Source organism: Gallinula chloropus, assembly GCF_964237585.1.
Source record: "Gallinula chloropus genome assembly, chromosome: 5".
In the NCBI taxonomy this organism is placed as follows: Eukaryota; Metazoa; Chordata; class Aves; order Gruiformes; family Rallidae; genus Gallinula; species Gallinula chloropus.
This window is the reverse complement of record NC_140090.1, coordinates 73088018-73115641: the sequence shown is the minus strand read 5'-3', so window position 1 is coordinate 73115641 and position 27624 is coordinate 73088018. Positions and strand designations below refer to the sequence as shown.

The following is a 27624-nucleotide window of genomic DNA, read 5'->3' as shown; positions in this document are numbered from 1 at the left end:
TGGGACAAAGATGGTGGGTGCTGCAAGTATAGTAAGGGATGTCTTCCCTCTGACTGAGATAGACCAGGCCCCTTGTAGCAACCCTGTCCATTGGTGAGACTCAAATCAAGGTTTCTTTAACGCAGAGAGAATTGTGCTCTTGGGACAAGGTTCAGGCTGCAAAAGGCCGGAGCTTCTTTGGATCTCACCCAAGACTTTAACAAAACAGCATCAACCTATTTGTATGATTTTTGTATGCACTATACAATTCCTGAACAAGATGTTCTTCTAGTCCTGTGAAAAGAAAGGCCAAGAGGGAAAATGTGCGTGATGCACTAGTGGGAGGCACTCAGATGCTGCCAAATTGGTGTGATGTTACTTGACACAGTGCCAGCGTTTCAGCTGTAAGCTGCATGCAGGTGAATGCTGATTAAAGTGAATCCACACAGTATCTATCTACTGCATCTGTTGTTTGGTTTAAGGTAGCATGTAGAAATACAGGTGAGGGAACCAGATTCTGTCTGTCTGGTGATATATGAATGTTCTTATCTCTGTATTTTCATCCTTAAACAGAAACACAACCCACAGATATGCAATGTTACTCGCTCTAAATCACTATAAAAAGGAACCCCAAACACACCTTACTACTTCATGTTTAGTTTTTGATGAGTAGACAGCTTGGGAAAATGTTGGCTTTATTTATTACACCCTGTCATCTTACAGTCTTGATGTGTGTCAAACTGATAACTGGCTTGGTGTCTAAGCCAAAAGCAGTGGTGATGTTTATCCTGACTTAGGTTAAGGCTTTTGACCCTCTCCCATACCATCCTCACAGGCACCTCAATGAAGTACAAGCTGAAGAAGCGGGCAGTGAGGTGAGGCAAAAACTGGCTAGGCTGCCATGCTCAATGGGTTGCAACTGGAGACATGAAATTCAGCTGGAGGCCAGTGCTATGTACACCCTTAGTAAGGGAAGAGGAAATTCTAAACCAAAGAGCATGCAAGACACCTTACATTTCCTCTCCAAAGATAAGTCTGTATCGGTGAAGGGAGTTTTATCTTCCTGTGTTCCCTTAACATGTGATGCAGCTTCACAGGTGGACACCCATCCCATCACACTGCATCTGTGGTTGGCACGCTCTAGGTAGCTGTGAACTTGTGGCTCTTAAGCTGTGCTACAGGGAGGGAGGGTGGGGGGGGGGGGTGGGTCTTGAGTGCTGAGAGTGTGCAGTCAGGGCTGGAAAAGAGGCTTTTCTGTGCTAATGGATTTACCACCACCCTGAGTTCCTCGAAGCACGGCTAAATGTGTCACGCAGAAAGGTGGTGTCATCAGCAGTTCTGCTTGGCTGGAGGGAAAACGCTCTCTATTTTACTTGTACAGTTGTTTGGTTCAGCATGAAGTCTCTCCTGGCAGCTCAGTCACTTCCCAGTCACCATTTTTTGTTCATGAAAGGGCTCCCACCCCTGGCCAGCCATGGTCAATGTGGGCAGAGCCGCTGGCCAGGTCACCCTCCAGCCCAGCCATCACAGTGTTTGCCATGTCGATCCTCCTTGGCTGCTCTCTGTTTTTAGTTTGGAAGTGTTTATAGTTTGGAAGTATCTCTGGGACATTCATCTCCTGAGGATCTGTCACGTTGGGTCTCTACATGTACTGGAGTTCAGCTGGGCAGGAGGGACTTCCAGTGCAAATGCACATCTGTTACTCCTTAAGTGTGACCACTGTCCAGGTTTCCATCCCCTAGCAAAGCAGTTTTTAGCCAAAGGCTCAGTAATCTCTGATTTTTCAGGAGGAGAGGTAGAGGGAGCAAGTCTTTGGGATAACAGATGTTTTTAACTGGAGGTAATAGTTTTGTTTTAAATTGCAGTATAGTGAGTCAGTGTCTTTGACACCCACAGCTATGTTGGTGAAACCTGCTGGAGTTCCTGCTCAGGCCAGGTGTCTACTGCGGCTTTGTGCAGGATGCACCTTGCAAGGAGCCTTGTGCAACTGCTCACAGAGGATCCCACACGGCTCTCGTGCTTGGCTTTGCTTCTCTGGAGGGAGCATTCCTGTCAGAGGGTGCAAATCTGCCCAGCAAAACAAATGGCTTTGTTTTCACATGGTGTAAAACGGCTCCCTCCACCTTCCCTGCGCCGCTGCCCATATCTCGGCTGTGAATCCTGAGGGGAAGCAGCAGGCTGAGTCATCTGGCCCTACGTGTGTATTTACAGAACAGAAAGGCTGGAGCACAGCGGAGGTTGGGAGGAGGAACTGATGCGCAAAAGATCTTGGCCAGATGTGGTGGGTTCTCCCCATGCTTCTTGCCTGTCCTCAAGGCTTGATTGCAGGTGCAGGTCACCAAGTTTCAGCTGTGAGGCTCTCAACAGGAGCTGGTTCAAGAAAAACATTGATAATGCATCAAACTGCTGGGCTAGATTTGCTTGTGTTTTCATAGACTCACAGGCTGTTTTGGGGTGGAAGGGACCTCAAAGCCCATCCAGTTCCAACCCCCTGGCATGGACAGGGGGACACTTCACTAGCTCAAGGTGCCCAAAGCCCCATCCAACCTGGCCTTGAACACTGCCAGGGATCCAGGGGCAGCCACAGCTTCTCTGGGCACCCTGTTCCAGGGCCTCCCCACCCTCACAGGGAAGGATTTCTTCCAGACATCTAATCTACACCTACCCTCCTTGAAAAACCTTGAGCGTGAGCTCAAGGCAGGGACAGAAGCATGGAAAAAGGCTTGCACAGGGAAGGGCTTTGAAGATTTTGTGATGTTTGCAGCCAGGATGAGAGGGGATGGTTGCATTTCCCCCAGAGTATTCAGGGTGATGGGGGGGGGGGGGGGGGGGTAGGGCTGTCTGTGTAGCTTTGACCATTTCAGCTGCTCCTTACTTTAGCTGCAGCCTACAGCAATGTAACTTTGATCTTGCTTGCACAGTGGTAAGGGAGAGGGAGTATCAGGGCTGCTCCTGGGGCTTCTTTGGAGTGAGGTAGCCTGCTGCAGTGGGCATGCAGCCTGTGCTGTGACAGAGGGGATGAGCCAACCCTTTCAGCATCCCTCTATTCCCCTCCCAACCTTATTTTTTATAAAATAACAAAATCAGAGCAGGGAGGTGTGGGTTACTCTGCTGTGTCTCTTCTTCCTCTGCCTGCTTCAGCAGCTCATCTCCTTTTAATGAGCAAAGTTGCCTGGGGATGCCATTTACCCAGGGGAGGGAGTTCCCCCTGCGCTATTGCATTGAGTTCTTGTGGTGACTCCACGTCCAGCCTCGCTCGCGGGCGCTGTTATCTCTTTCCATGCTTTCCCCTGGAAAAGCTGCTTTTCAGCAGAAGGGCTGTGTTTGCAAACTTTTTCTCCTTCCTGGAAGGGGTGGGATGAAGTGGCTTGAGGTCCTGTTACTGGGTGATGGGAGGTGGAGATGCTGGAGGCGAAGTACAGTGGAGAGGGTTTGCTCCTTTCCTCTCCTTATATCCCACCCACACCATGAGAACAGGGAGTCTGCTGCTGGAGCAAATGGGGAGTGAGTGAAGGAAGGGGGCTCCCTTACATGCTGCAAGTGTGTATCACACTGAGACCCAAAACTTAACTACACTGAGACCCTGAAACACAGACCTGAGCCCTGTCAGCTGTTCTGCAGGTGGGTGACTGCTGCTGCAGTGGATTCGCTCCACTGCAGAGCAACAGGTATCGATTCTGGCTTGCTGGCCTGATGGTTTCCACCACAATTGCATCCCTCTGGCTCCATGGGATCTGGGTCTGGGATTTGAGGCCAGGGGATTTTTATTTGTTTGTTTAAGGATGTTTTATTCATTTATTCCTAATCGCATAAAGTTCTCATCGTTGTTCAGGCTGTGGCTTTCAGCTATCTTGAAATGAAAAGAAAATACATGTTTGTCTTCCAGCACCTTGGGAGCCAAGGGAAGCCTTAGCCAGGGCCAAGATGTAACGTGGCAGTACAAACGCTAATATCCGATGTTCCCCCAGATTTGTAATTAAGAGCCGATGATTTTCCCAAGGTTACCAGGAGGACACTAGCCTACAGGATCCAGTTGTCTGGCTCCCATAACACTAAACCTGTTCCTATGGCGATGAGCTGATTGCTCTTGGGTTTTGTGCTGATTTCAGGATATTTTTACTTTTAAATGATCTGTGTAGTGCTGCTACATATCTCCCCTGTCCCTGACACAAGCAGCATCTCAGCAGTTCTCAGCACTGCAGCATCCCGTAAGGGCTGCTGGCAGTGCCAGGCACTCTGCGGGGACATCGTGAGAAGCAGCCCTTTTCCCAGGGGTCTGTCAGTCCCACCACTGAGCTGAAGGGAGCCAGTGCAGCTCCAGTGGCTTCAGGGGGGCCTGTGCTGGGACTGCCACTCGGTCATTTTATTCTCATAGTATTTTTGTCAGAGGAATGCACCTCCTGACCCGCTGCTTGCAGCGCTGCCTGGGAGAGCGGGGTGCCGGGAAGGAGGGTCCCGGCTGTGCTCCAGCTGTGACTCGCCAAGCTGCTCCTATTTGGGGAACAACTGGGTGTTTCCAGGTCCCCTGGGTATGGTGCTGCATTTGCTTTCTCGCCTTTGTTAACGCTACTTGCACAATAATGAGGACCTGGAAACCAGCCATAATTTATGATCTCGTTTTTATTAGGTAAGCAAGAGACACAATGCATCCCACTTACCCCCTCCCTGCTCCCCCTCCCTTTCCACCCCCCCCCCTTTTTTTTTTGGCTTACTGAAAATGTGACTTCTGCTTCCTGCCTGGACTGGAAGGTGAAGCGTGTTACAATGAGCAGAGCATACATCTGAGGAGCTCCCCTCCTTTCTGCTTTGGGAGGTTTTCAGCTGACTGCTGGTTTGGGAAAGTACAGGCGTGCTCCTGCCTGTTCCTGCCTTTCTGCTGAGACATCCTTCCCCCAGCCCAAGCATGAGCTCAGATCCTGTCACTGACTTGCTTAAAAGTGAGTTGTGTGTGCAAGGATGCTCAGGCAGGGATTGGAGTGAACTGCATGCTTGACTTCTTCATTTGGACCGGGGCCATAAATAGGCCAGTCACAACAGCACGCTGGTTTGTAGATGTCTGCCCTTCTGAGTTGCTAAAAAATGGGATTACTAGTCATGGATTAAGGAGGAAATGCATAAATTTAACACAGTCTTCAGATCACCCACCTACTGTGCTTGGTACCTGCAAGGGCCAGAGGACTTTGCTTCAGGTTACATCCACACCTAACAGCGGTGTTGGGCAGGCACAGCTGTGGGGGTGGCTCCCTTGGGGCTCTTCAGTTCCCCAAGCAAGGCCAAGCCCCCAGGTCCTCCCTTTCCTGTGGGACTGCAGCAGTGTGTCCTGGGCTCCCCGTTTCCCTCTTCGTGGGCATTCTGAAAAGTTTTTGGTCAGCACAGCTCCCATCTGAAGTCCTTCTGGAAACCAGATGTGTCAACTCAGCAAGACATCCTGCCTAAATATTTTTAAACAGAAGTTTAGGGTTGCCTTGTGACTCTCCATTCGGGAGTTGTTTGTTTTCAGTGCTGGGCTGGTGTTGTGGCTATCCCTCTGCAAAAAAGGCCAGATCCTGATCTGACTTTCACTGGTTGGACTGGGAGCAGTTGCCTGATGTGAAGGGGAAGTTGGAGTGGACCCCTTGTCCACAGGCTCTTCTGAGAGGTAAATGAGAATGCAGCAGCTGTTTCCCAAGCCAAACATCAGCCTACAGAAGCTGCTGGGTCTCACCCTAGTAGGGTGTGCTTGCTCTACTTGCAGCTGGTAGAGGGAGAAGGGCAGGAAAGCAGGCAGGCTAGGACATCGGCGGGGTTTTCCTTACCATGGAAGCACTTTTTTGGAGCAGTCTGTGATTTCTGAGCTGGTCTGTGACACGTGGGAAGAGGCTGGTTTGGGGATTCCTGGAGTCAGCTCCAGGCAGGGGCCCTTGCTGAGCACCAAAGCAGTTTCCTTGTGAGATGCTGCAGGAGAATGCAGGCTGGCGTGGCCAGTGCTGACCCCTCTGCTGGATGGGAGACTGCTGTCTCTATGGGGGATGATCTTTAAGAACTTCCAAGCTGCTCCTGTCACTAGGAGGGATTACTGGCAATGCAGCTGGAGTTCACAGGTCAAATTTATTGGTAATTCCCAGCTGCTTTGAGCTTTTGGGTTGATGCAAAGGGGCCATAAACCCAGTTGGCTAGTACAGTAACCAGGAGCTACAAGGGCTTTGTAGCACCGCTCTGGGATGAAGTTTTCAGAGCTGCCCTGATGAATCTCACCCAGGGGAACTCTAATGGCATGAAAAAGCCTGATCCTTGTTTCCTCTTGCACTTATAGCTAGTAGAAGTTTTTCCTGTTGTACTTTCCCATCCCTGCCCCTCTCCCCACCCTCTACCCCCTGAAAATCCCAATGCGGAGCCTACTGGTTTAGTTTTATGTTTTATGACTGAAGCAAAAGTATTTGTTAGGAAAGTTGTTCTAGTCCTGGCTGTTATTTCTGATTATAGATTGTGTCTGTCTCGGGGGGGGGGGGAGGGGGGGGTGTGTGGCTCTTACCTTGAGGAACAGCAGTAGCACATATACCTGTCTATGTAGGGGAAGGACTTAAATGGGAAAAAATGGAAGGGAGCAGCTCCAGAGGAGCTGATGTTTGGTGTGCAGGGGAGTTTCCTGTGGTGCTGCACAAATCTGAGAGCTCCATTTTGTCCTCAGTCCCTCCCATCCTAGAGGAGAGCCCCGGTAGCCCACTGGGGTTATTGGCTATTAAAGGGTGGTGGATTCTGTCTTTCTCTTCTTAAAAACAAACCAAATCCCAAAGTTTGGCCTTCCCATTGAACATGGAGTTGGTTTTGGTTTCCCATTTCAATGGTATATACAGCTTACATTTGTTTCACTTTCATCTTATTTTTTTTTTTGCTGGTATTTTGGGATCTCCAGAGCTGGACATCTGGATCTGACATGAATTGGGAAATTTCTACATTGTTTGTGCCTGTGTAAAGCTGGAGTTTCCTGGTAAGAAGGCATTCTTCTCCCCTGTGCTTCAGCTAAAAGTTTTGTTGGTAGGCTTCAGTGGCACTGTATAGATCTGTACCAGATGAAGGTACAGTTCATGTAGATGCCTGTGGTGAGTGTTTCTGTGTTCTCAAATGAATGCTACTTTTATATGTAACCTAATTTTATTCTAAACCCAACCTTCCATCTTCCAGTGCAAGTCCAAAGGTCCAGGTAGACCTGCCCAGGCCGTTGAGCCAATGTAGCCAAGGAAAACCCATTTCCAGCCAGTGACTACAGAAGTGAGTGTGGTGACCAGTGTGTCCAGTTGCCTTTGAGTCATGGCCCAGATACCCCAGTGGCTGCTTGCCTGTGGATCAGGCTGGTGGTACCAGTGGTAACTCCTGGAGCAAATTTTGACATGGTATCTTGGCTTTTGCAGCAAGATGCCTTTGGCAGTCTGCCACTATGTCTAGAAACATGGCACCCCGTGTCTACCTTCTTGTGATGAATTCTGGTTCAGGAGTGGCCACATTTGTACAAAGGTTGTTCTGTTTCCCTCAAAGTTCTGTCAGGAGCTTGTGAAAGGGGAGCCCTGTGAGATCAATGGGCAGAAGTGACAAAACTTAGATTTCTTTGAGATTACAGCTGGATCCACAAGCTGAAGCAGATGGGATCCAGCACAGCTTGAACTAAATCCACAAGGAGCATTTGAATGCCGAGACAATTTTCAGTAAATACTTTTTGTTATGACATCCTGTGAGCTTCCTCAGAGTATTACTGGAAGCATGTTTGAGCTTGCCAAACTTCCAGCAAATTTTTTTGTCTTGCACACTTGACAGATAAGCAAGTGGAGTGCCTTAACAGCAGTGACCCAGTGAGGTGGGAGTGGGGTGGTCCAGAGGGACCGGCTGTGCCAGGTGCTGCTGCTGAAGCTCATTCCTCCAGCCTGACTCACCACATCTCACCTGCACCTGGTGAGACAATACAAGCCCTGTTTGGCTTTGGAGGGCTAGTGACTCATTTTAGGTTGCTCTATCACTGTCTGGATATGAACCGTTGGTCGGAACAGTGTCTGCTGTAGGGAGAAGTGTCAAGAAACTGGGCACTGATGCCTTCAGGTAGTAAATAGATGATGGGAAGAAAGGGCCTTGGTGGACCACCAGCTTTGGCTTCACTCCAGAACTGCCAGTCTTTTGCCCTTGGGTTTTATTGCAGGTCTCTAGCTGTGGCTCTGGCTCTCCCAGAAGCACTGAGTGGGAAGGGTTCCACACTCGAGTTTGTTGTAAGCTGCTTCAGCTTGCTCAGGAAAACCAGGACAGGGAGTTCTGATGGCTTCAGCTGTGGTTTAGCTGTTGCAGCCTCATGTTAGTTTGAATCTTCAATTCAAAACCTCCTGTGGCATAGCAGAGATCTCAAAGCAGCAGAAATTTAGCATCACACCTCTCCAGCTGGAGGAGTGCTCCTAACCTGGCAGGTCATTCACTGCAGAGTAAGTAAGCATCAGTGCTCACAGACCCTGGAAGCCTTTGAAGACTTTGCTTCAGAAAAAAACCCTGTGATGAAGGACAATAAGCAGTGCCAGATACAAAACAAAACCAGACCTCTAAGAGATGACTTACCTCTGTGGGGCTTGCAGAAACCTTCCTGTTGGGGAATGATGAGAGCAAGATGTCTATTAATAAGCTGGAAAGAGACATGGGAGCAGGAGGCATCCAATTTTTGACAGTGGCATCTTCCTTGTGTTTCCAGCATTTGCATTTTACACTGTAAAAGTGTTTTGAGGCACAGATATTCATGAAAATGTATTTCTAATACAGGATGGGGAGCACTGGGAAAGCTAAAGGAACGTTTTTGGCAGCAGTTCATTTTTCTTAGCCTGGTGTACTTGTCCAATCTGTGTCCCTTTTAAATTCTAATGACTTCCTCAGGCACCACACTCTGGCCTTGTCACTTCTCCTTTTGAAGTTTGCTTCTCATAATGGAGCCTTTTCTGAAGCGCTCCTGCTGTCAGCCAGTTAACTAGTCCAAAAAACACTCCCCTGCTTCAGAATCACTTAATTCCTTTTCAGTTGCAAAGAACGGCTCTCCTGTTGCTGGCTGCTGACTCACACAGGAAAGAAAGGTAGAGTGCCTTGTGTCAGCCAGGAGAGCGAGTTCCTGCAGCCACCTAAAGTAGGGCAGAAGATCTGGGAAGTGAGGTGTCTGAGGTGGGCAGCAGAGGTGTAGGTGCCCTGAGGTGTGTTAGGAGAAAAACATGGCTTGGTGAAGCCCGAGCATCAGTCGGTGCTGGGTGTGCACCTTCACCCAGGCTCAGAGTAGTGGTTCCATTGCTGAAGTTCTGTGCTTTGACCTTGACACTGCCTGTGATGAAGGGTGAATACTGAAGAAAACGTGCTTCTGAAAAATCTCTGAAGCTTTCAACTGCACAGTAGCCTCTCCTGGCTTTGCAGGGCCAGTTTAGCGAGTGTTGCAAAAGGTGAGTCTGCAGTTTGGCCTGGAGATACCTGAACTAGCAGAGAGGTAAAGCCTGTGAGCACCCTGCTGTCCCAAGACACTGTTTCCAGGATCAGAGAGTGGTCTCTGCATGGTGCCACGTTGTGTGAGCATGCCACCCTGCTCAGAACAAGATGGAGATGCTGCAGCATTGAGGGATATAAGCTGGCACACATAACTTCCCTGAATGACCTTCCTCTGTCCCTCCTTTATCCCTCACTACATCTCCCCACACCTACTGGGGTAGACTCACTGGTCCTTAGAGAGGTTTGTTGGTCTGTACCTGGGATTTCACTTGTCTTCTGCTGCTTTATCTCTGGAACAGTTTCCTGCACTTTCCTTGCCCTCAGGAGGGGGTATTTGTAGGAGCATTAAGTTATCATGTCCCACATGGAAATTTCACACAGATGTGACTCAGAATGGAGAGGGAATTCAGATTGTATGTTTCTTGAATGCTGTGGGGGAGCTGAGGAGTTTCATGGCTCAAGAAGCCCTTGGGAGCTTGGCAACTCTTGTGCCTGTGGTTTTTGGTCTGCGTTTTGTACAGTGTGTGACCTGTTCAGCAGCTTATCCAGCAGCTGCACCAGATGACCTCTCTGAAGTCTGAGATGGAGATGGTTGCTGATCCCTACCCTTTCCATTGGGTTGCCAGCCCCAGCACCTTATTTCCTTGGGTAGTTTTTCATGCAGGTGGGTGTCAGGAGGCACCAACTGTGGGTAGGCTGGAAGCTCCTATTAGTGCAAGTGTGAGAGAAGTGACTGCCCTGGGATGACTGCCTGATGGAAATCTTGGTTTGGGAGGTTATGTTTGGTTTTCTTTTTAACTAAAGTCAAGTGATGAAGGACTAGGCACAATGGTGAGTAGAAGCATTTCAGTGGATCAGAGAGATACCTGGTGGTTACATCCCAGTTGCTGTTTGAGCAGCTATGGGTGGAAGGGGCCATGCTCCTTTCCCTCTGTAGGAACATACGTGGAGTCACCTCTAGAGAAGGCAAATTCAAATCCCTTCAGCCTGGGGTGGAATCTAAATCCACTTCCCTACCACAGAGGTAAGGGTGAGAGGGCAACTGCCCTGTCTCCAGGGATCCAGCCTCCTCTTGCCCTCTTTTCTATTTTTTTTTCTTCCATGAAACAAATGTATGAAATAAAAATTAATTTTATTTTATTTCAAGAAAAAAACCACGTTTTTTATGGTTTTCAGTGAATTCTGTAACAAAATATGCCTACCCTTTAAAGTGGGGAGTGTTTTCCTAGTCATTCATCTTTCCATCACCTGCCTGTCTGCTTCTTGGAAAGCCTGGGCAAGCAGATAACAATAAAACAAATAAAACTGCAACAAATCATGACAGAAACAATCCTTGTGTTTCTCCTAACCCAAGAAGTCTGAAAGGCTTTTTGGCTTCGTCCTCCCTGGCTGCCTCAGCTTTGCGTTTGGGGCTGGAGCTTAAGCACAGAATTGGTGGAAGGGAAGTCAGAAGGTTGAGGAGACATTTGCAGTGGCAGCCTGCGATCCCCCCCCCAAAGAAATATCCAGGATGTGCCACTTCCTAAACAGGTAGGCAAGGCAATGCCTCTGCCTCCTCTTTTTCTCTGGGCCACTGGTAAGTCAAACAGTGGGTTTTGGTCCCTTTCTGCAAAACTGGAAGGCTGCTGGGTTGGCTGGGGCTGGCTGTTCCTGACCAGGCAGCAGTTGTGAGGGTGCATCAGTGCTGGAAAACTGTCTCAAGGGCAGTGCCCACTTGCAAGATGCTGATCATGTCCTCAGCTGAATTGCTTCCAGCGCTGGAGGCAGAGCCATGGACTAGCCAGGCTGCACGTAGCAGTAAGTAGAGTCCCTTCAAGTTATTACTTTCATTAAAAGCCATTCATTTATTAGTGCCGATGCTTAGTTCACCTTCTGGGTGGAAACAACAGCAGTGTGGTTTTGGGGAAAGGACAGTGTGGCCTGCTGCAACCACAGGGAGCCAGGCACCAGCTGCTGATCCCAAACCTGAATAAACCGGGTGTGAAGGAAGGGATGCTCACTTACTGAAGATGACGAAGGGTTTGTTAGCACATGGTACTGAGAAAAGCCAGGCTGAGTAAATTGTAGCTGCAAGGATGCCTCCCAAGTCTTTGAAGGAGGAGATGAAAGAGTCAAACCTGAGTTTAGAAAAGCTCCAAGGAAGCTGAATTTGCTGGAAGGACTCGAACACATTCATCAGCAGTTTCTTGTCACAGATTTTCTGCTGAAATGGTAAAGGGAAATAATGATCTAACTCTTAAATCTGTGATAGGATTAGCGATACCTTCGGCATATTTATGCAATGGGTTTCAGAGATTTAATTCAGAGTATTGTTCCCAGTCTGGGTAACTGGCTCTCATTCATGTAAACAAAGTGCAAGACAGACAAAGTAAGAAAATCTTTTTTATCCGGTAAATGGTTGTTTTGCTGGTTTGAGAGCTGTCTTTCATTTCCCATGCCTCACAGCCAGAACAGAGAGGGAGAATTTTTCCAGTTGGAAAAAAAGAAACCCCAGTCTTTGTCCTGGTTCGCCGCTGCCTCAGCCCCCCTGGGCTCCCGTGGGGCCCTGTGGAGATGGGATATGGTTGTCTGGTCCTGAGCTGCCTCTTTCCCACCTGTCCCACCTGAGTTTGTCTTGCAGCTTCTTGGTGATGACATTCAACCCAAGGTTCAGATGGTGGCCTCTCCTGTGATCCTGATGGTAAAACAAGGTTTATTTCTGTCTGGACAGCTCTGTTGGTGCTTGCCTCTGACACAGCCTGTAAGAGATCCACCCCACTCTCCCCCCCCCCCACCATGCAGCACAGTAGCCGTGGGCAATGGCACAGGTCCATCACTGTGAGTTCAACCAAGAGCCATCCAGTAGGTAGGTCACTGTAGAAGCTGTTTCTCTGATCCCTGCTCAGTGAGTCTGACCATCACACCATGTGTGTCCCAGATCCATAGAGACACAAACAGGACTTCACAGTTTATCTCCTTGTGCAGAGACATGCAGCTCCATCAGTCTCCATGGCACTGGCACCCTGACCATTTATCTTCACCAGTTCTGTGCTGGTTTCCATATTACTGCCACTCATCTCAGCATGCTCCTGGCTTATGAGAAGTGGAAGTGGTCATTTTGCCCCCAAGTATTGTCACCTCTGTTTTAGCAAGACACGTTTCTTTCACTCAGTGAATGGGGCCTGTGTTTGCATCTATTGCATAAATTGGATGACCTGGGAGAGACTCCCTTCTGAGGCTCTTCCCCATGAGTGACACTTTTTTTCCCCAAGTCAGCAGATAGTTTTCATGACTATTGGACAAAGAGGCTCTATTAAGAAAACATACTTGGGATTAATGACACAGATGCCAAACAGCACCAAAAATTTGAACTGCATTTGAAAACCTGTTGAGGGACAAAAGTGATGTTTGGGGTGTGAAGCAGGGCAGAGCCTGTGTTTCTCTGGAGCAGCACTAGGACAACATTGGTGTTTCCCCAGAGGGCATGTATGTCTCCAAGGGCTGGTGCAGTGCCCAGCTGCCTTGGCAATCCACAGCAAACAGGGGAGCTGCCTGCTCCTGGGAGGCAGCTCTTCCACCCTGACTTTAGTGAAATGTCATGTTGGAGGTGTGGGAGAGCAATAAGGATTCATCTCTTGAATATGACCTGTCCTTAGGTCAACTTCTGGCATCCATGCCCTCCCTGTGCTGTGGGAGTGTGGGTGGGAGCTTTGGCCTCCCTTGGAGAGAGATGGAGACTGTGGGAGATGCTCTGGAGCAGTGGTGAGTCATGGCAGGAAGGGGGTTGTAATTTGACCTCTGAAGTGCTGCCTAGGCATTCTTAAACCTTCCCTTTCCACACCTCTTAACCCTAAACTTCAGTTTAGTGAATGTTCGTTTGCTTTGAGTCCTGTTGTTAGGAAGGGAGTGAAGGTTTGGTCCTTGGCAATGTCAATAGATTGAGGGGGAGTGTTGTTTGGTTTGGTTTTTTTTTGTTGTTTGTGTGGGTTTTGTTTCCTCCTGTTTGGGTGGGATTTTTGGGTGTCTTTTGAGGATTTTTTTGAACAAACTTGTCTGCTGATGGGGATCCCAGAGCAAATCTCTGGTTTACATACTGCTACATCACCACTGCTTCATGCCCCAGCTGCATGCTCCCTCCTGGCGTCTGGGCTCCCAGGTTACCCCAAAGAGGATGGCTGAGCACTGCATGCAATGTTTGGACAAGGGATTGAGCAAGATTATTCAGAAAGCAATCTATGCAATGTTTGGACAAGGGATTGAGCAAGATTATTCAGAAAGCAATCTAACAGTGAATTATGACGTTGCTGTAGGCTTGGCCAGCCTACTCTGATATACTTCAGGATACTTTTAAAACCTTTTTTCCCCCTGCACTAGTGCAAAGGCCTTGTGTAGTCGCTCTGCTTCTCAGCTCTAGAAACACTGCTGTGGCTGGTGTGGCTCAAAGAGCTTCTGCTGCAGAGGAAACAGCAAGGGAGACTGGGGACTCCAGGGCTGTGTGTCTCTCTCTGACCCCAGAAATCTTGCTATTGCTTTCTCAAATGTAACTGCTTTCCCCTTCTGTTATGTTTCTATTGTTCATTGGAGAAATGATGCCATTAAATCAACAGAGAATGGTGGGAAAATGCTTTGATTTGAGGCCTTCTGAGGGTGTGTGCGTGTGTATGTGTGTGTGCATGTCCTCTCTTTAAAAAAAACACAACAAAACCCCCAACACAACCCTCTGTGTATCTGGCAGCTTCCTTCAATTTGTGTCTTGCCTGCGAGAGAGAAATCCATCTCCAAACATTTTTGGCAGTTAACCTCCTTTATTTGTATTGAAGTGGTACGAACTGCAGGGTGTTGTTCCAGGGCTGTCAGTCAGCATCATTGTGATAGTTAATCTCGTTAGGACCTTGCATTTTCCCAGTCACTGTTTTGGGATCGTGGTATCCCAGGCTTCCTTTTTCCATGGGAAAGAGGGGTCCCATGGCCACAGGCTGCAGCGGACAGCAGAGTGCTCACTGTTCTCCTGCTTTTCTGTAATGCAGGGAGGGATGTAGCCATGCAGCGATGAGCAAGGGTGATGCAATGTCTGCCGCAGCATTTTAGCCCAGGAGTGTTGGCCAGGACCTGAGCTGAGGCACAGGAGCACATGTTGCCACCTTCATGGAGCAAAGACCATGTTAAGGCAGAGGTGAACAAGGCTGGGCTCATCAGCTGCAGGATGCTTACCAATGCTGCATTCAAGCAGTGGAGCCCCACATGTTTTCATCACATGGTTGAGCTGTTTGCATGCTGCTTTTTCTTGAAAACAGCTGTTCTGTTTGATCAAACACTTCTTGGTAGCCCCTTCCTGGATATAGCTATGCATTACATTAGATAGCAAACAGCGGATGTCCTTTAAGTTGCAAGTTAGGTGGTCACCAACCTTACCAGTAAGGTCAGCTGTGTGGAGTCTTCTAAGGATCAAAGGATGGAGAGGAGAGCAAAACCTCACAAGACTTAAAAAAAACCCCAAGCTTAGAAGAAAACTGAAGGAATAAGGGGGGGGGGAAACAGCAGAAAGGACTGTGGGGGGAGAAGGGGATCAATGGTGGCAGCTTTAGAGGAAATGTGTCTGCCACAATGCTGTGGGATTCATCTCTGAGGCTTGGCAGCAAATATGGTTTCTGCTTTGTAAGAGTTGTGGAGATTGGTTTCCTCCCCGCTGGGAAGAGAGCCCTCTAAGGGCTTGCTTTTGGGGATATCAGCCCTCTTTAAAATCCTGCCCTGAGCACCTATCTTGATTTGGTTTGGTCTGTCCTTACCCTCTTGGCTACTGCGCTGATGTTTCTGTAGTTGCTTCCCTGGTGTTTTTCCCTGGCTCAACTCTGAGTGTCACACAAACGATGTGGGACCTGGTTCCCCCCACGCTGAGGATGCAGCACTTCTCACCGTGACAGTCCCATCAACCCCAGACCCCAGGATAGTTTTCCATGGCACTTCCTGATATGTTCCCATTTGCTGTTGCTGCCTGCATCGCTAAGCACCTGGGTGCTGACCTGCAGCCTGTAACTTAGTAAAGCTTTGGGGATCTCCTGAGTCTGATGGGCACTCTGCTAATGTGGCGTGCCACAAAGAGAAGAGATGCTGGCATCTTTCAGATGTCGTCCAGTAAGTCTGTTTGCCAGCGTGAGACCTCCAGTGACTCACCAACTGAGCTGTCATGGAAAGACTGAGACCCTTTGCAAAGACATCACTGTGTAGCTCCTGAACTTTCATGCATATACCCTCTATGGCATATCATAAAGCAATGTGGCACTAAAATACAAGACTGGTCAGTAAAACCTCCTTAAGTCACAGTAATTTTCATGTTTTGCTTCTCTGCTTTCTTCCTTTTTTTCCCTTATTTTTTCTTGGATGCTGTTTCCCACCTTCCAGCGGAGGGAAGAGAAGCCTGTTGTTTGCTCAGCTAACTGAAAAAAAGCTTTGTGTGCACTTTCTGCTGTCGTTTTGTTAAAGTTCAGAGTTCCTAGGTTAGAGCTGCTGCTTCTCAATCTGAGCCTTGTTCAGACTTCCAGAGCAGCCCACGCAGAGCTGCTTGGGTTCATCTGCACAGTTCACAGCCCACAACCAGCGATACACATTGTTTGCCTCTCTCCTTCCATGATTCATGCTTTGCAACAAAGAGGAGACTAATGCTCCCAACGTGAGTGTGAAGCCAGGCAGTACTGGATTTTAGGTACATCAATAGGAGCAGTCTGGGTGGTTTTTTTTTTTTTCTTTTTCTTCCTTGTGAGCACTCATTATATCTGAAAATCAGACAGCTTTTGTGACTGTGGTCATAACTGTCTGACATTTGTCTGGCTTAATAGAGAACTCCTATCATAGTTTCCCTAATTTTACAGCTTTCTTATTTTGAGGAATTTTAGCTTTTCTCAGGTTTGTGAATTTTGTCTTTTCATTTTGTTTAATCTACAGTGATTCTCCAATAAGAAAGTTGATGGTGGGTTGTTTTGTTGGGGTTTTTCTTCTGTTTTGCATTCCTTTGATAAACATAGCACTTCTCATTTTGCTGTGGGGAGATTTGTTTTTTCCACAAATATTTATATACTTATAATTGTTTGCCTGTGAAAGAATGGAGGCGTTTCAACCAGCCAGCAATGGGATGGGCTGATGATTCTTTTCCCATGTAAAACTAGAAGGAAGGCTGGGCAGTTGTTGCAGGTGCCCTGTGGGAGGCAGAGCCTGGTTTCTGATGATTAAAACCAAGCTGTGAAACTCTAGTCCCTACTTGTCTGTTTTTTCACCCCACCTGGGTGAATGCTGGTGGGATTTCAGCATGCTTTCAGGATGCTTTTAGAATGAACAGCCTTCTGGGGTTCAGCAGACATGTCACTTCTTCACGGTGCTGTGTGTGGGAGAGCCATTTGCCATGTGTCCTTCCTTGCATTCGGTTGCCCACCTGTGCCAAGGCCAAGGGCACCTGGAGGAGGGCAGAGGAGTGATGACCCCAGCGAAGTGCTGGAGTGTTGCTCTGCCCTTTCCTTTCCTGCTTTTCTGCCAGACCCTAAAGCTGCCATAACGAGGGAGGTTGGTTTGCCTGAGGAAGGATCCGCTTTGCTGTTTTGGAGGGCAGCCCTGCATGGGGGTCATCCAGCTGTTACAGCTGTCACCATCCACACATCTGCCTTTCCTCACAGCTGGGGAGAATGGCCTTCTCTAGCTGTCATCGTGGGTGACTTTTCCTTCTTGCAAAGGCTGACTGTTACTCCAAATGAGCCAAGGAGGCCTGGATGGGGTCCTCCTGCTCCGCTGACAGCACTCGCTATTCAGCAGCCTGAATGCTGTCTCTGTACCCGCCTGTCCTCGCTGCGCGCTCAGCTGCCCTATTGATTTTATGCAGCGAAGGAAAAAAGGAACCAGGGCAAGAAAGGAGCCGCTTTCTGCCAGAGCAGCCCCTGGGGAACCCCAGTGCTGCCAGCCAGGCCTGGTCAGCGGGAAATGGGGGCCGAAAGTAGTGCACGGAGGAGGCAGGTCGGGCTTGTGTGGGTACCGTGCACTGCCCCTCGGCAGCCCCTCTGCTCCTGCAGCCTGATGCTTGCATGAATCATGTTGTTGGTATCAGTTTTGGGATCACTGGGCTTTCCAAGGTTTTTTTTGAAGTGCAGAGCTCGGCACGCCACAGGCTGCAGGTATTTGCCCTGTGTGTGAATCCTTGCTGTTTGCCAGCAGGTTAGCTCAGCCCCTTCAAGGAAGGGTGAAGCTGAAAGTACCAAACCCAGATCCTGCTTTCAGCAGAAGGGTGGGGAATCTCCCAGCACCTCAGGATCCAAGGAGGGGTGGTTTTTGAGTGAGATCTGCCAGCTGGGGCCCAGGAAAGCTAGGTTATATTCCTTATCTGCTGGAGAATATGCCTGTATCCTTGGACAAATCACTTAATCTCTCTATGTCCCTGCTAGCGTAGCTATCTCTCTAGTTTCCTGCTAGTGAATGGTACTCCTTATCTTTCACCTCTCATCTCTGTAGAGGAAAGAGTTTATCTTTTACTATGTATCTTATTACAGTTCTTTGTCTGGTGGCTGGGGCCCCACTACCTTGGTAAAATAAATAATTGAATTTAGATTAAATGGTCTAATATAATCCTGCCCAGTGGTTACTAAAACACTTGAATGAAAGTTCATTCTGAGCCTGTCTTTCCATTTCCTCATAAGGCCAAGACATGAAGTAATTAGATGTAGACATAGGTTGTTATTGTAGCACGATGACAAAGATCAGTGGTTATTGGTAGGAATGGCTCTCATAATCTAGTTTACTGGTCATTTACCTTTCGGTGACCTTGGTGTCAGGCAAAATTGGCAGCTCTTTTGCAAGGAATGTGCTTCCTCAATGGGGGCTTTGCAAGCTGCTTCGTTTTTGGCTCTAGCTTCACATGAACTAGGATAGACACTGCTGCGATGCAAGAGGCTCTGTCTGCAAAGAAAGCCCATAGACTCTTGCCAAAAGAAGCCCTTTTCAGTGCTGTCCTACCGCCACTGAATTGCCATTGAAACAGATAGGTTGTGCTTCAAGCAATTCTGTGCTTATTTCTGCAGCCGAAGCTGCAACCTTCAAACAGAGAATCTGCTGTGGTCAGAGGGCTGCCCAGGAGGGTCTGTAAAAAGGGTTGCGTTGTCTTGGAGTAAAATGAGGGAGAACATCTCTCATCATCCAGTTAAGTGCGTGAAAGAGGAGCTGGTAGTTCTGGTTGTAACCCCCACCCTTTAAGTCCTTACTACATCAGTAAAGACGTGGTATTTCTATATGCATTAAAGTTCAGTCCTGTCAGTGATGACCATGCATTCACCACAGGGGCAAATCAGTCAAGTTTTCCATTACCTGTGATCCTCCTACACCTCTCTTCATTGTGCATTGTGAGATCCTTATGAGCTTTACCCAGTGACTGATGCCTGTGGCCATGAAGGAGAGCACTATGATATCAGCTATCCTGTGATATCTAATGGTACCCTGTATCTGGGGCCATGCTTTGTAAGGAGATGGAGTAGGTCATATCTTAGGGCTTGAGAGAGCTGGATTCAGTAGAGGTATTCACAGTGACCTTGGCTAAGTCTCTTAATTCTTCTGGGCCAGTCTTAACTATAGAGGTCATCTCCTGTTTTCCATGAAGTAGGCTGAATTTTTGCAAGTGCTATGGAGGTATTTATTTGAGATGGTGCCAGGAAGGTTACTTGAGTCATGTTGTACTTGGGGGTTCACAGAACAGTGTTACAAGAGCTGAGAAGAGCAATGCACCTGTGGAAGGAGGTTTCTCAAAAGCATTTCTATGAATTGCACTGTGTTGTTTCTTGGGCTTTTGACTGCTTCTGATCTCTCTGCTGCTCTCAGCCATTTGATGTTGCAAATGCATTTCTTGCATCTGCAGCTATTGCCCTGCAGAACAAGCCTTGCTCCAGGAGTCATCTCTTTATGTGCTCTCACTTCTAAACTGCTAAGATAAGGAGAGCAAAACAATGCAGGTTGGAGGGAGACCCAATTTGTTTCAGGATGCTTTGGATAACCACCAACCTGGTTTTGCCATGACCATGTTCAGTACATCACCACCACAGGATAATAGGTCTTTAGCTGAGATCAAGCAGTGGTTTCTAGCATTCAGAATCCTGAGATGTTTTGATGTACATGGGTTCTCAACTGGTTTTAGTCCTGTGGACCTGCTGCGATGCTAGCACAGAGGATCTGCCAGACCCTCATCATATTCATTCTTCTCACATTATCACTGATAAGTATTAGCTTGTTCTCCTTCTCATATGAGAGAATGAATGGTCCCATTCATTTCAATAACAGTTTGTTTTTGCAGGTATCAGGTTTGGATTGGGAATTTCCAACTGAGATCAAAGAGGTACTTGCACGGAAGCAGATGGTTTATATGCTGCTTCTTGCTGAAGAAGAGCAATATTAATCTCTTTTGAGTCCCTGAAGTCTGAATCCATTGAAGTCTGACAGAGTCTTTCCACTGACCTCTGTGGCCCCAGGATCACATCCTAAATGAGTTGCTTTGAGTCACTAGAAGCCTGAATGCAGCTTTGGTGGGCTGGAAAATGTAACCTACTGTATGGGCTGCACTATTCATGAGTGCTCGTCCCTCTGTGTGTGCTAGCTGTGGATGCCTGGGAGAAGAATAAAGTCTTTCTCTGCACTTGTGAGGGTGGAGAAGGGAATGGGAATTATTATAGCCCCTTCCCTGCAAACCCAGTTTCGTGATATCCACAGGGGCAGTTGTTGGGAGTGGACCCACTTCTGAAGCTTCAAATTAAGGTTAGGTATTTTTTGTGCTGTTTCTTCTGATACCATCCCAGACACACAAATGTCCTGTCCACCAGACCTCACTAGCAGGAGCTGACCTCAGTGTAAATCTGCTGAAGTAGGCTGCTGAAGTAGAGAGAGTAGAGCAAGGCTGTGATTGATCCCAGGGGAGTTTCCTTAAGCTCAGAAGCCTTAGAGAACCCAGTTATGAGTGTGTTTGATACCAAATGCTCACAGTTCATTGTTTAATAGTATCAGTGGCATCTAATACTGTTTTCAACAAACAGTACCTGTTCCCTGAAGCTTATGAAAAAAAGGCTGTTGTTTCTTGAAGTGGCTCTTGCTTTCTCAGTGTTGTGGTGGTTACAGCTGGGCAAAACAGAAGCTAGCTAAAACATCCAGGTAACACAGCATGGTGCAATTTCTATTCCCTGCTGGTCCTAAACCAGATTGTAGGAGAATTAACTGATTGTAGAGAGTATAAAATGAAGTGTGAAGAACTACCAGTTGGCAGGTTCCTCCAGAGCCATTATTGATTGTTCGGAGTCATTAGACTGTTTTACAGTCATGCTAGTGAAGATTAACACACTTTGAGAGCAGTAGTATGTTTTTCAAGTAATGGCTAGCAAGATAAACCTTTACAGTTTGATTTATACTTTATTTACCAACCTTCTAACATGTATTCACCCAAAGAAGGGTGACCTGGTGGCCAAAGAGGGGGGAGTAAGAAGGTGATGGCTCTCTCCTGCTCTTATTCAAGTGTTCTTTGTGACCTTGGAGGTGGTAGCACTAGGTAAGCCTTGGATGCTTTGCATTATGAAACTAAAATAGTAACACTTTCCTAGTTCCTTGGTGTGAACTGTGACTCACGGGGTACCGTGGGAACAGACACCATGGAAATGCTGTAAGTAAAGGGAATGGAGCATTGCCCCAGCTAAATTGTCCATATGCCACGTTCCTTGGTGGTGTGCTGAGGAGGCACAGCCTGGCAGGGGCAACCCCAAGCTCTGCTGCCTGTCTGCCCTGCAGCTCCTTAGCATCGGGCAGCGATGGAGCAGGGTAGCAGAGGAGCCTCCAGAGGGGAGAAACAGCCCTGGCTGGGTTTTCCCTGCTTTCCCCTCACACCGTCATTCTTGTGCGGCGCTTCCTCTCTCCACATAATACCCTGTTATTTCCTCCCTGGAACGGGTTCCTGCCACTGCTGCTAATTAGTCCACGATAAACTTCAGCGTGAACAAAAGCAAGCAATTAAATGCCTGTTGCTTCAGCTTGAGCCCTGTCAGGGAAGTGATTTGTTGGTGGCAGAGCTGAGTAGCATCTCCTCAGACTGAAAACAAACCTATTAGCCCGGCTGAGTCGTCAACGCTGGGACGAGGTGTGACCAAGTTGCTGGTTGTATGCAGGGATGCTTTGGCATATGGCAGGTTCTCCTGAGGGTCTCAGAGATGCTGCTCAGTCTTGGGTCTTCAGTTCCATGTGGTACAACAATCTCTGTCGCTACCCAAGCAAGGGTGGCTTGAGAAGTTACTGAATTATGAATTAGTGAAATGTGAATTATTACAGAGGGTTGTCTTCTTCTGGGAGACACACATAAATGTTTTCAAATCATTACAAATAGAGAAATAAGGAGGAGGCTTGGAAAGAAGGACCAGAAATCAGAGTCTTTCATAGATCTAAATCTAGTTGAGGTTTGAATGATGTTTTCAGGAATAAAAATTTAAGTGTCAAGATCTTGCTAGCTGCTGTTGTGTAATTTCAGTCCTAATGCTCAGAATTGCTCCAGGCTTGTTCCCCCTTGAGCAAAAAGTCCTGTAGGATGAAGAAAAGACACTTTCATGGGCTTTTCCTGGTGTACGAATGGCCTAAGGGAAGTTGTAGTCTTTTTGGTTTGGGGAACCCACTTTCTTTTCAAATCTAGAGGGAGGGTTCAAGCTGGAAAACTAAATGTGAATTATTCCTGGGCAGGAAAAGGCAGAGGATCTTGGAAAATTCAGAATTAATGTATGTCCTCTTTTGACATGCCACCCGATCGGTTTGCCAACAGTTGTCCCTGTTGCTGTTGTAGCTCTCGAGCAGCTGCTCACAGAACTTGAAGATTTTCTGAGGATACTGGACAAGGAGAACTTGAGCAGCACTGCCGTTGTGAAGAAGAGCTTCCTCTCCGACCTTCTGCGGGTCTACACCAAGTCCAGCGGTACGGGCAAGGAAAACACAGGATGAGGTGGTGGGCTCTCGTGGGAACTGCTGCTGGGTCTCGAAGGAACTTTTTCTTGGAGGCTGGTGGGAAGGGGGAGACATGAAAATTAGAGAGAGAAAATAAAACTGAGATTATTTTTCATTGACCTCTAGTTGTTTATGTAAAATTACTATAGTTATGTGTCGAGCTTCACAAGCAAAGGATTCCCAAGATTCCTGATACTTTCTGTTTTCCTTATTAAACCTTAAGTTTATTTAATCCACTTTGTAAGATACACAGGATGTACTGTTTGGCCAAGTTAATGTTTAAGGAGAAATTTTAACTTATGGAATTTCCTGACTATAAAGCATTTAATTTTTCTGCTTTTTATTATCACTCGGGTTTTTTTCTGCACGTTGCCTCGACCCAATATGCTCTCCCCAAAATATCCTCATCAGACACACTGTTTAACATCCATCTTTGTGGAAGAGCTTAGAAATGTGAAAGCAGCAGGAGGGTAAAGAGTTTGCTTTTCCCTTTGGTTGCAGGTGGCGATGAGGAGTATATTTATATGAACAAAGTGACCGTCCATAAACAGGGTGACCAGGAGAAACAAGACAAAGGTAAGGAGCTGAAAATTAATGGTTGCATCATGTCTAATGGGCAGATGTGGGCGCATGTGGTTAGAGCCTTGCTTTACTGGGAGTGGTGGTGGCCTCTGGCAGCTCTGTGGGTCAAGGCAGTTCATGGTGTGGAAGGACTGCCATTTTCCTTACATTCCTTTGGAAATCGTGGCCCTTGGCAACACCGCGAGGTTATTCCTGGAAGTAGCACTGTGGAGGGCGTTATTTTGGGATAAAAATGTTGCCTTCTAAGGCTTGCTTGCAGCTCTAGTGCCTGAAATATTTAAGGAAGCCCTCATGTTTCTTTTGGCCATGAAACATGTCACTTCACCTCTTGGAGACCTTGAAAGTGTCTGTCGTCTCTAGCGCATTCCTCTGTACTCAAGCCCAGAGGGTCTGTGCTGTCACAGCCTTGCGAGGCGGGTTCCCAGGTGCAGCCTGCACTCCTGCCATCTGTGCAGGCAGAGCGCCTTCGTCTCCTGGGGGATGCAAGAGTGCTGGGGTGCACAAGCCAAGCAGTTAAACCTAGGTAGAGAATTCATTTCCAACCTCTACTTCCCAGATTCTGAATTTGTAATGTGGGAAAGAACATGATTTCCTAAAGCCCTCCTTGCTCTTTGAAGTTCATCACAAGGGCTGGTTTTGATAGAGTGAGATTATTGCTGACATGCATCTCCTAAAGCACACATAGTGAGAGGCTGACCAGTTTCCAACCCAAATCGATGAAAGGACAGGTCGGTGCAGCCTGCTGTTGACAGGCTGGTCCTGCAATAGTTGGGATAGCTCCATTTCCGGTGTGGCTTGGTTTTATTGTTTTGTGGTAGGGTTTTTTTGTTGTTTTTAATTTTTAAACCACCTGCAGCTGAATTTAGGTTAACTTCAAATACCCCTGAGGACAGGATGTCATCCCACATTACGTGTGCAGCCTCAGTGTGACCTCCAAACAGGGCTCTCTGGGTGATGCTGTGAAGATACGTAGCACAATTGCACAGCCTCACAGTAGCTCCCTGCAGCTGAGCAGCAACAGAAGCATCTCTTCATACAAGTTTCTTATTTGGGTAATGAAACAAGACTTCCACTCATCCACCATGCTGAAACATGGGGGCAAATTTCAGACAATTTATTTTTAGAGTGGGTTCTTTTATTTCAGATTTTTCCCATTCGAGGCTGTGAGCCTGCCCACTCAGTCATTCCCTGGGGGACCTGGCACTTCTCTCTTTCTCTGTTTTCAACAACCTCCCTATTCCAAATAAAACTTCTGAGTTACTTGGAAATGCTGAAGTCAGTGAGACACATGTATGGGACCTTAGCCATAGCTGCAGCTGGGTGTACAGCCCTGATCCTGCCTCTGTAACTGTGCAGAGAGGTCAGAAGTGGGACCTGCAGCTTCAGGTTTAGCAGATGGAGGGGGCCCTTCTACCAGTGGCCCACTGGTGCTCAGGAGTGTGATATGTATTCTCTGGTGATTATTTAGCTCCTTTTACCCCATGGGGTTCCACGGCCACACTTTGCTTCATAGAAATCCTTTAGTGGGAGGAAGTGACCACACTTTTGTGACTGAGGTCAGCAAGACCTCTCATGTCCTGTGGGATGACTCCATCAGCATAGCTGTGCTGGAGTGTGCTCCAGCAGTGCAGGGTGACCTGCTCTCCAAAGGGGTAACACAGCAGTTCCAAAAGCCTCTCCACCCCCAAACTTTAAAGCATGCTATTTCTGCAGAAATCATGTTACATTCACTGCTTCCAATTCCATCAGTAAGGATTCAAGCTGAACAGTGTGCTGCTTTTCAGATGCCTTTTTATGGCATAGTAATTGAATTCACTGCAGCGAGTGATGAAGGCACCATCATTTACTTGATCTCTTCTACTTGAGAAACGCAGCAAGTCTCAACCCTGCAAGTCCATGGGACAATTCAGTGAGCCAAGTGTCACAGAATCACAGAACGTTAGGGGTTGGAAGGGACCTTGAAAGATGTCATCTTATTCTGGGGGACAGCAGAGAGAGTTTGAGGTGCAGAAGTCTGGGAGGTGGGACCAACACACAGTATAGGGCTGCTGGTGGTGCACAGTATGGTCCTCCTGACCCAAACACCAGTCACTTTTACAAAGAGCAGAGAGCACAGATAAATAACAATTAGTGTAGATGCAATTTTTTAGCAGATTTTTGGCTGATTTTCTTCTTCCTTCCCTCTTCTAAATTCTCTCCAAATTTCAAGTTTAGAGAGGCACCTTTATCAAGAGACACTTGGAAAGTGTTAATACTTGTCTAGGATAAAATACTCCTTCCCTCCCACCCCCACATGTATGTTTGTCCCTGTATGCTGGGCACAGCAATAACTGCCCTCTGCAATGTTAGAGTAGAAAACTCCATAGCATCTCCCAGGGGTCTTGTCAGGATGAATGTTAAGGGGGTGGTTCTTCCTGCACAGAGCCTGAAAATCAAAGTTCTATCACATCCTGCTCTGCTCCTCAGCTGGAATACACAGGCATGTGTCCATGGCGGTGGGCAGGTTTCCAGCAGGGTCGGACCAAGGCTGTGGTCTGCATCCCATGCTCCAAGGTTGATGGGGGAAGGAGGAAGAACTGCTGGTACAGAAGCCAAACAGCATTTTCCTGGCACGGTTAGGTTCAGTGGGATGATTACTAGGTTAGCTGGAGAGTGGAGAACAGATGGCCACCACTTGCAAAGGGTTTGGCAGTGTTTTCTCCACTGCAATGATTTGTCTTCCGTGGAGCTGAGCATGGGAGGTTCTGCCTGGTGCAAGAGGATGCGAGTTGGCCTGTCTGTTTCTCTCTGATAGAGAGGCCTCTTAAAAGTTATCCGTCTGGACAGCTGTGAGTGTGGAGATAATTCCCTATTGGGTAGTAGCCCACTGGGGCTTTAGAAAATCTTGGACATTTCTGGTGTTTCCAAAAGCAGCAATGGCCTCAGCAGTTGCTATCGATGGACGGTGTCCACTCTGAGAGCACTGTCTCCTTAGTACTTTACAGGAAAGGCCAGTCTCCAATAGCAGCTTGTATATATGAGTCTGGCAGCATAATCATGTAGTATTTTGGTAGGTGGATCTCCCCGTGATCAGACTGTGATGACACAGGCTCACCTGCTTCACTCTGTTTGACCTTTACAAGACATCCAGTGGCCCTACTTGCAAGGTGCAGATAGCTGCTTGGAGTTGATGTCTGTTGATCCACAGGTCTCTGTGTCCTTCTGACTTGCTGAAGTTACCCAGTGCTGACAACCAGGAGACCAATACCAAAGGGAGCAGTTTGCCACAAGAGATATGTTCTGAGCTCTTGCACCATCAGGCCAGGAGCTGGCTGCAGCCTGGCAGGGCAGAGCTGGCATTGCACCTTCCAAGCCCCAGATGTGATGGAGTATTGTGGTTTCTGGCTGCTATTTTTAAAACCTGGAAAGATGCAGCAAAGTTCCTACTCACATCTTCTGAGCACAGTGCTAACCGATGCTGGGCACTGTGTGATGCCCTGGCAGCTTCTGTGTGTGCCCGAGGAATGTGGCTGGAACATCAGCAGGTGACTGAGGGAGTTGGAGCATCAACTTGATGCAGATTTTGGGCCCGATTCCTTCTTAATTTACTGTGCTTGCAATATCTGAATACCTTTGCCTGGATCCTCCCGAAGTGTTTGGCAAGAGGTGCTGTAAAAGGGGCCTTGCCCTCTGCACAGTGTAATGCCTTCAAAGCCGTTAATTTTTCATCCCTTCAGTGCCTTGCTCCCACTTGTTCCTCAGCGTTGCTGCACTGGTCTTGGAGGTCGTGGGATCCGGGAGCTTGTTTGAGGCCACCCAGGAGTTCTGCAGGGAGGAAGAGGGACTGAGCACAAGCTTCCTGAGCCTCCAGTGTACCCTCCAGCTACTGCATTAGGCAGCTTGGAAAATGTGACTTTCCCGAGGCAGGCGCAGATTGCCTGGAGCGGTTCTGCTGCCATATGCCCTTTCACATGTTTGGCCTGGGCTGCTTCAAGAGCAGCTCTTCCTTCAACAGCAGTTCGGTCACTGTTCTTGGCTGGCTTCGATAAGCTGCTGTGCAGCCCAGCAAGGCAGCAGCCTTTGCAGTTCCCTCTGGGAGTGAGGGGGATGGTAGCTCCAGTTTTCCGGAAAGGCAGCAGAGGTGGGGACAGCAACTGATGTGTCTGCTTGCAGCAGTGGGAATCAGAGCTAGGAAAGACTCACTTGTGCAGATTTCCAGACACTGTGCAGTGTTTGCCCATGCTGCTTCTCAAGACCTTTAATGTTTCAGCAATGAGTCTGAGCTTCAGTTTTCCCTCCAGGAGGAAAAACGTGCCTAAAACCCAGAGGCTGTTTTTTTCTGCTGGGTCTCCAAGTGCCACATTCCTGAGTATGGTCTGAAATGACATGGTGGCCCTGCAGCGCTGCCTTTAATTGTCACTCTGCTTCCTACCAAAATAGCACCTCGCTGTTCCTGCGCAGCCCTGGGTAGCGAGTGCTCTGCTGGGAGGTGCCACGTGCCATTGGTGTAATTATGTTTCTGGCTCGCAGGGCTGGATCGGAAAAACTCCTTGACCAATGGAGACTCAGGACTGCACTCGTCACCTCCTCAGAAGAGTCTGCCAGACCTCCCCCCTCCAAAGGTAAGCTTTGCTTTTCACTGCCTGGCCCTCAGCC

The 27624-nt window shown here is 48.0% G+C and overlaps 1 protein-coding gene across 1 annotated transcript in view; it reads left to right on the top strand.

Annotated features, from left to right (window-relative positions):
- Positions 1-27624, top strand: part of AFAP1L2 (actin filament associated protein 1 like 2) — a gene marked incomplete at both ends in the record, with an annotated part of 67989 nt that overhangs the window by 20181 nt on the left and 20184 nt on the right. The window contains 3 exons of the mRNA XM_084264643.1: positions 22250-22378; positions 22909-22983; positions 27499-27590. Of these exons, the coding sequence (XP_084120769.1) occupies positions 22250-22378; positions 22909-22983; positions 27499-27590 (296 nt within the window). The remainder of the gene's footprint in view (positions 1-22249; positions 22379-22908; positions 22984-27498; positions 27591-27624) is intronic.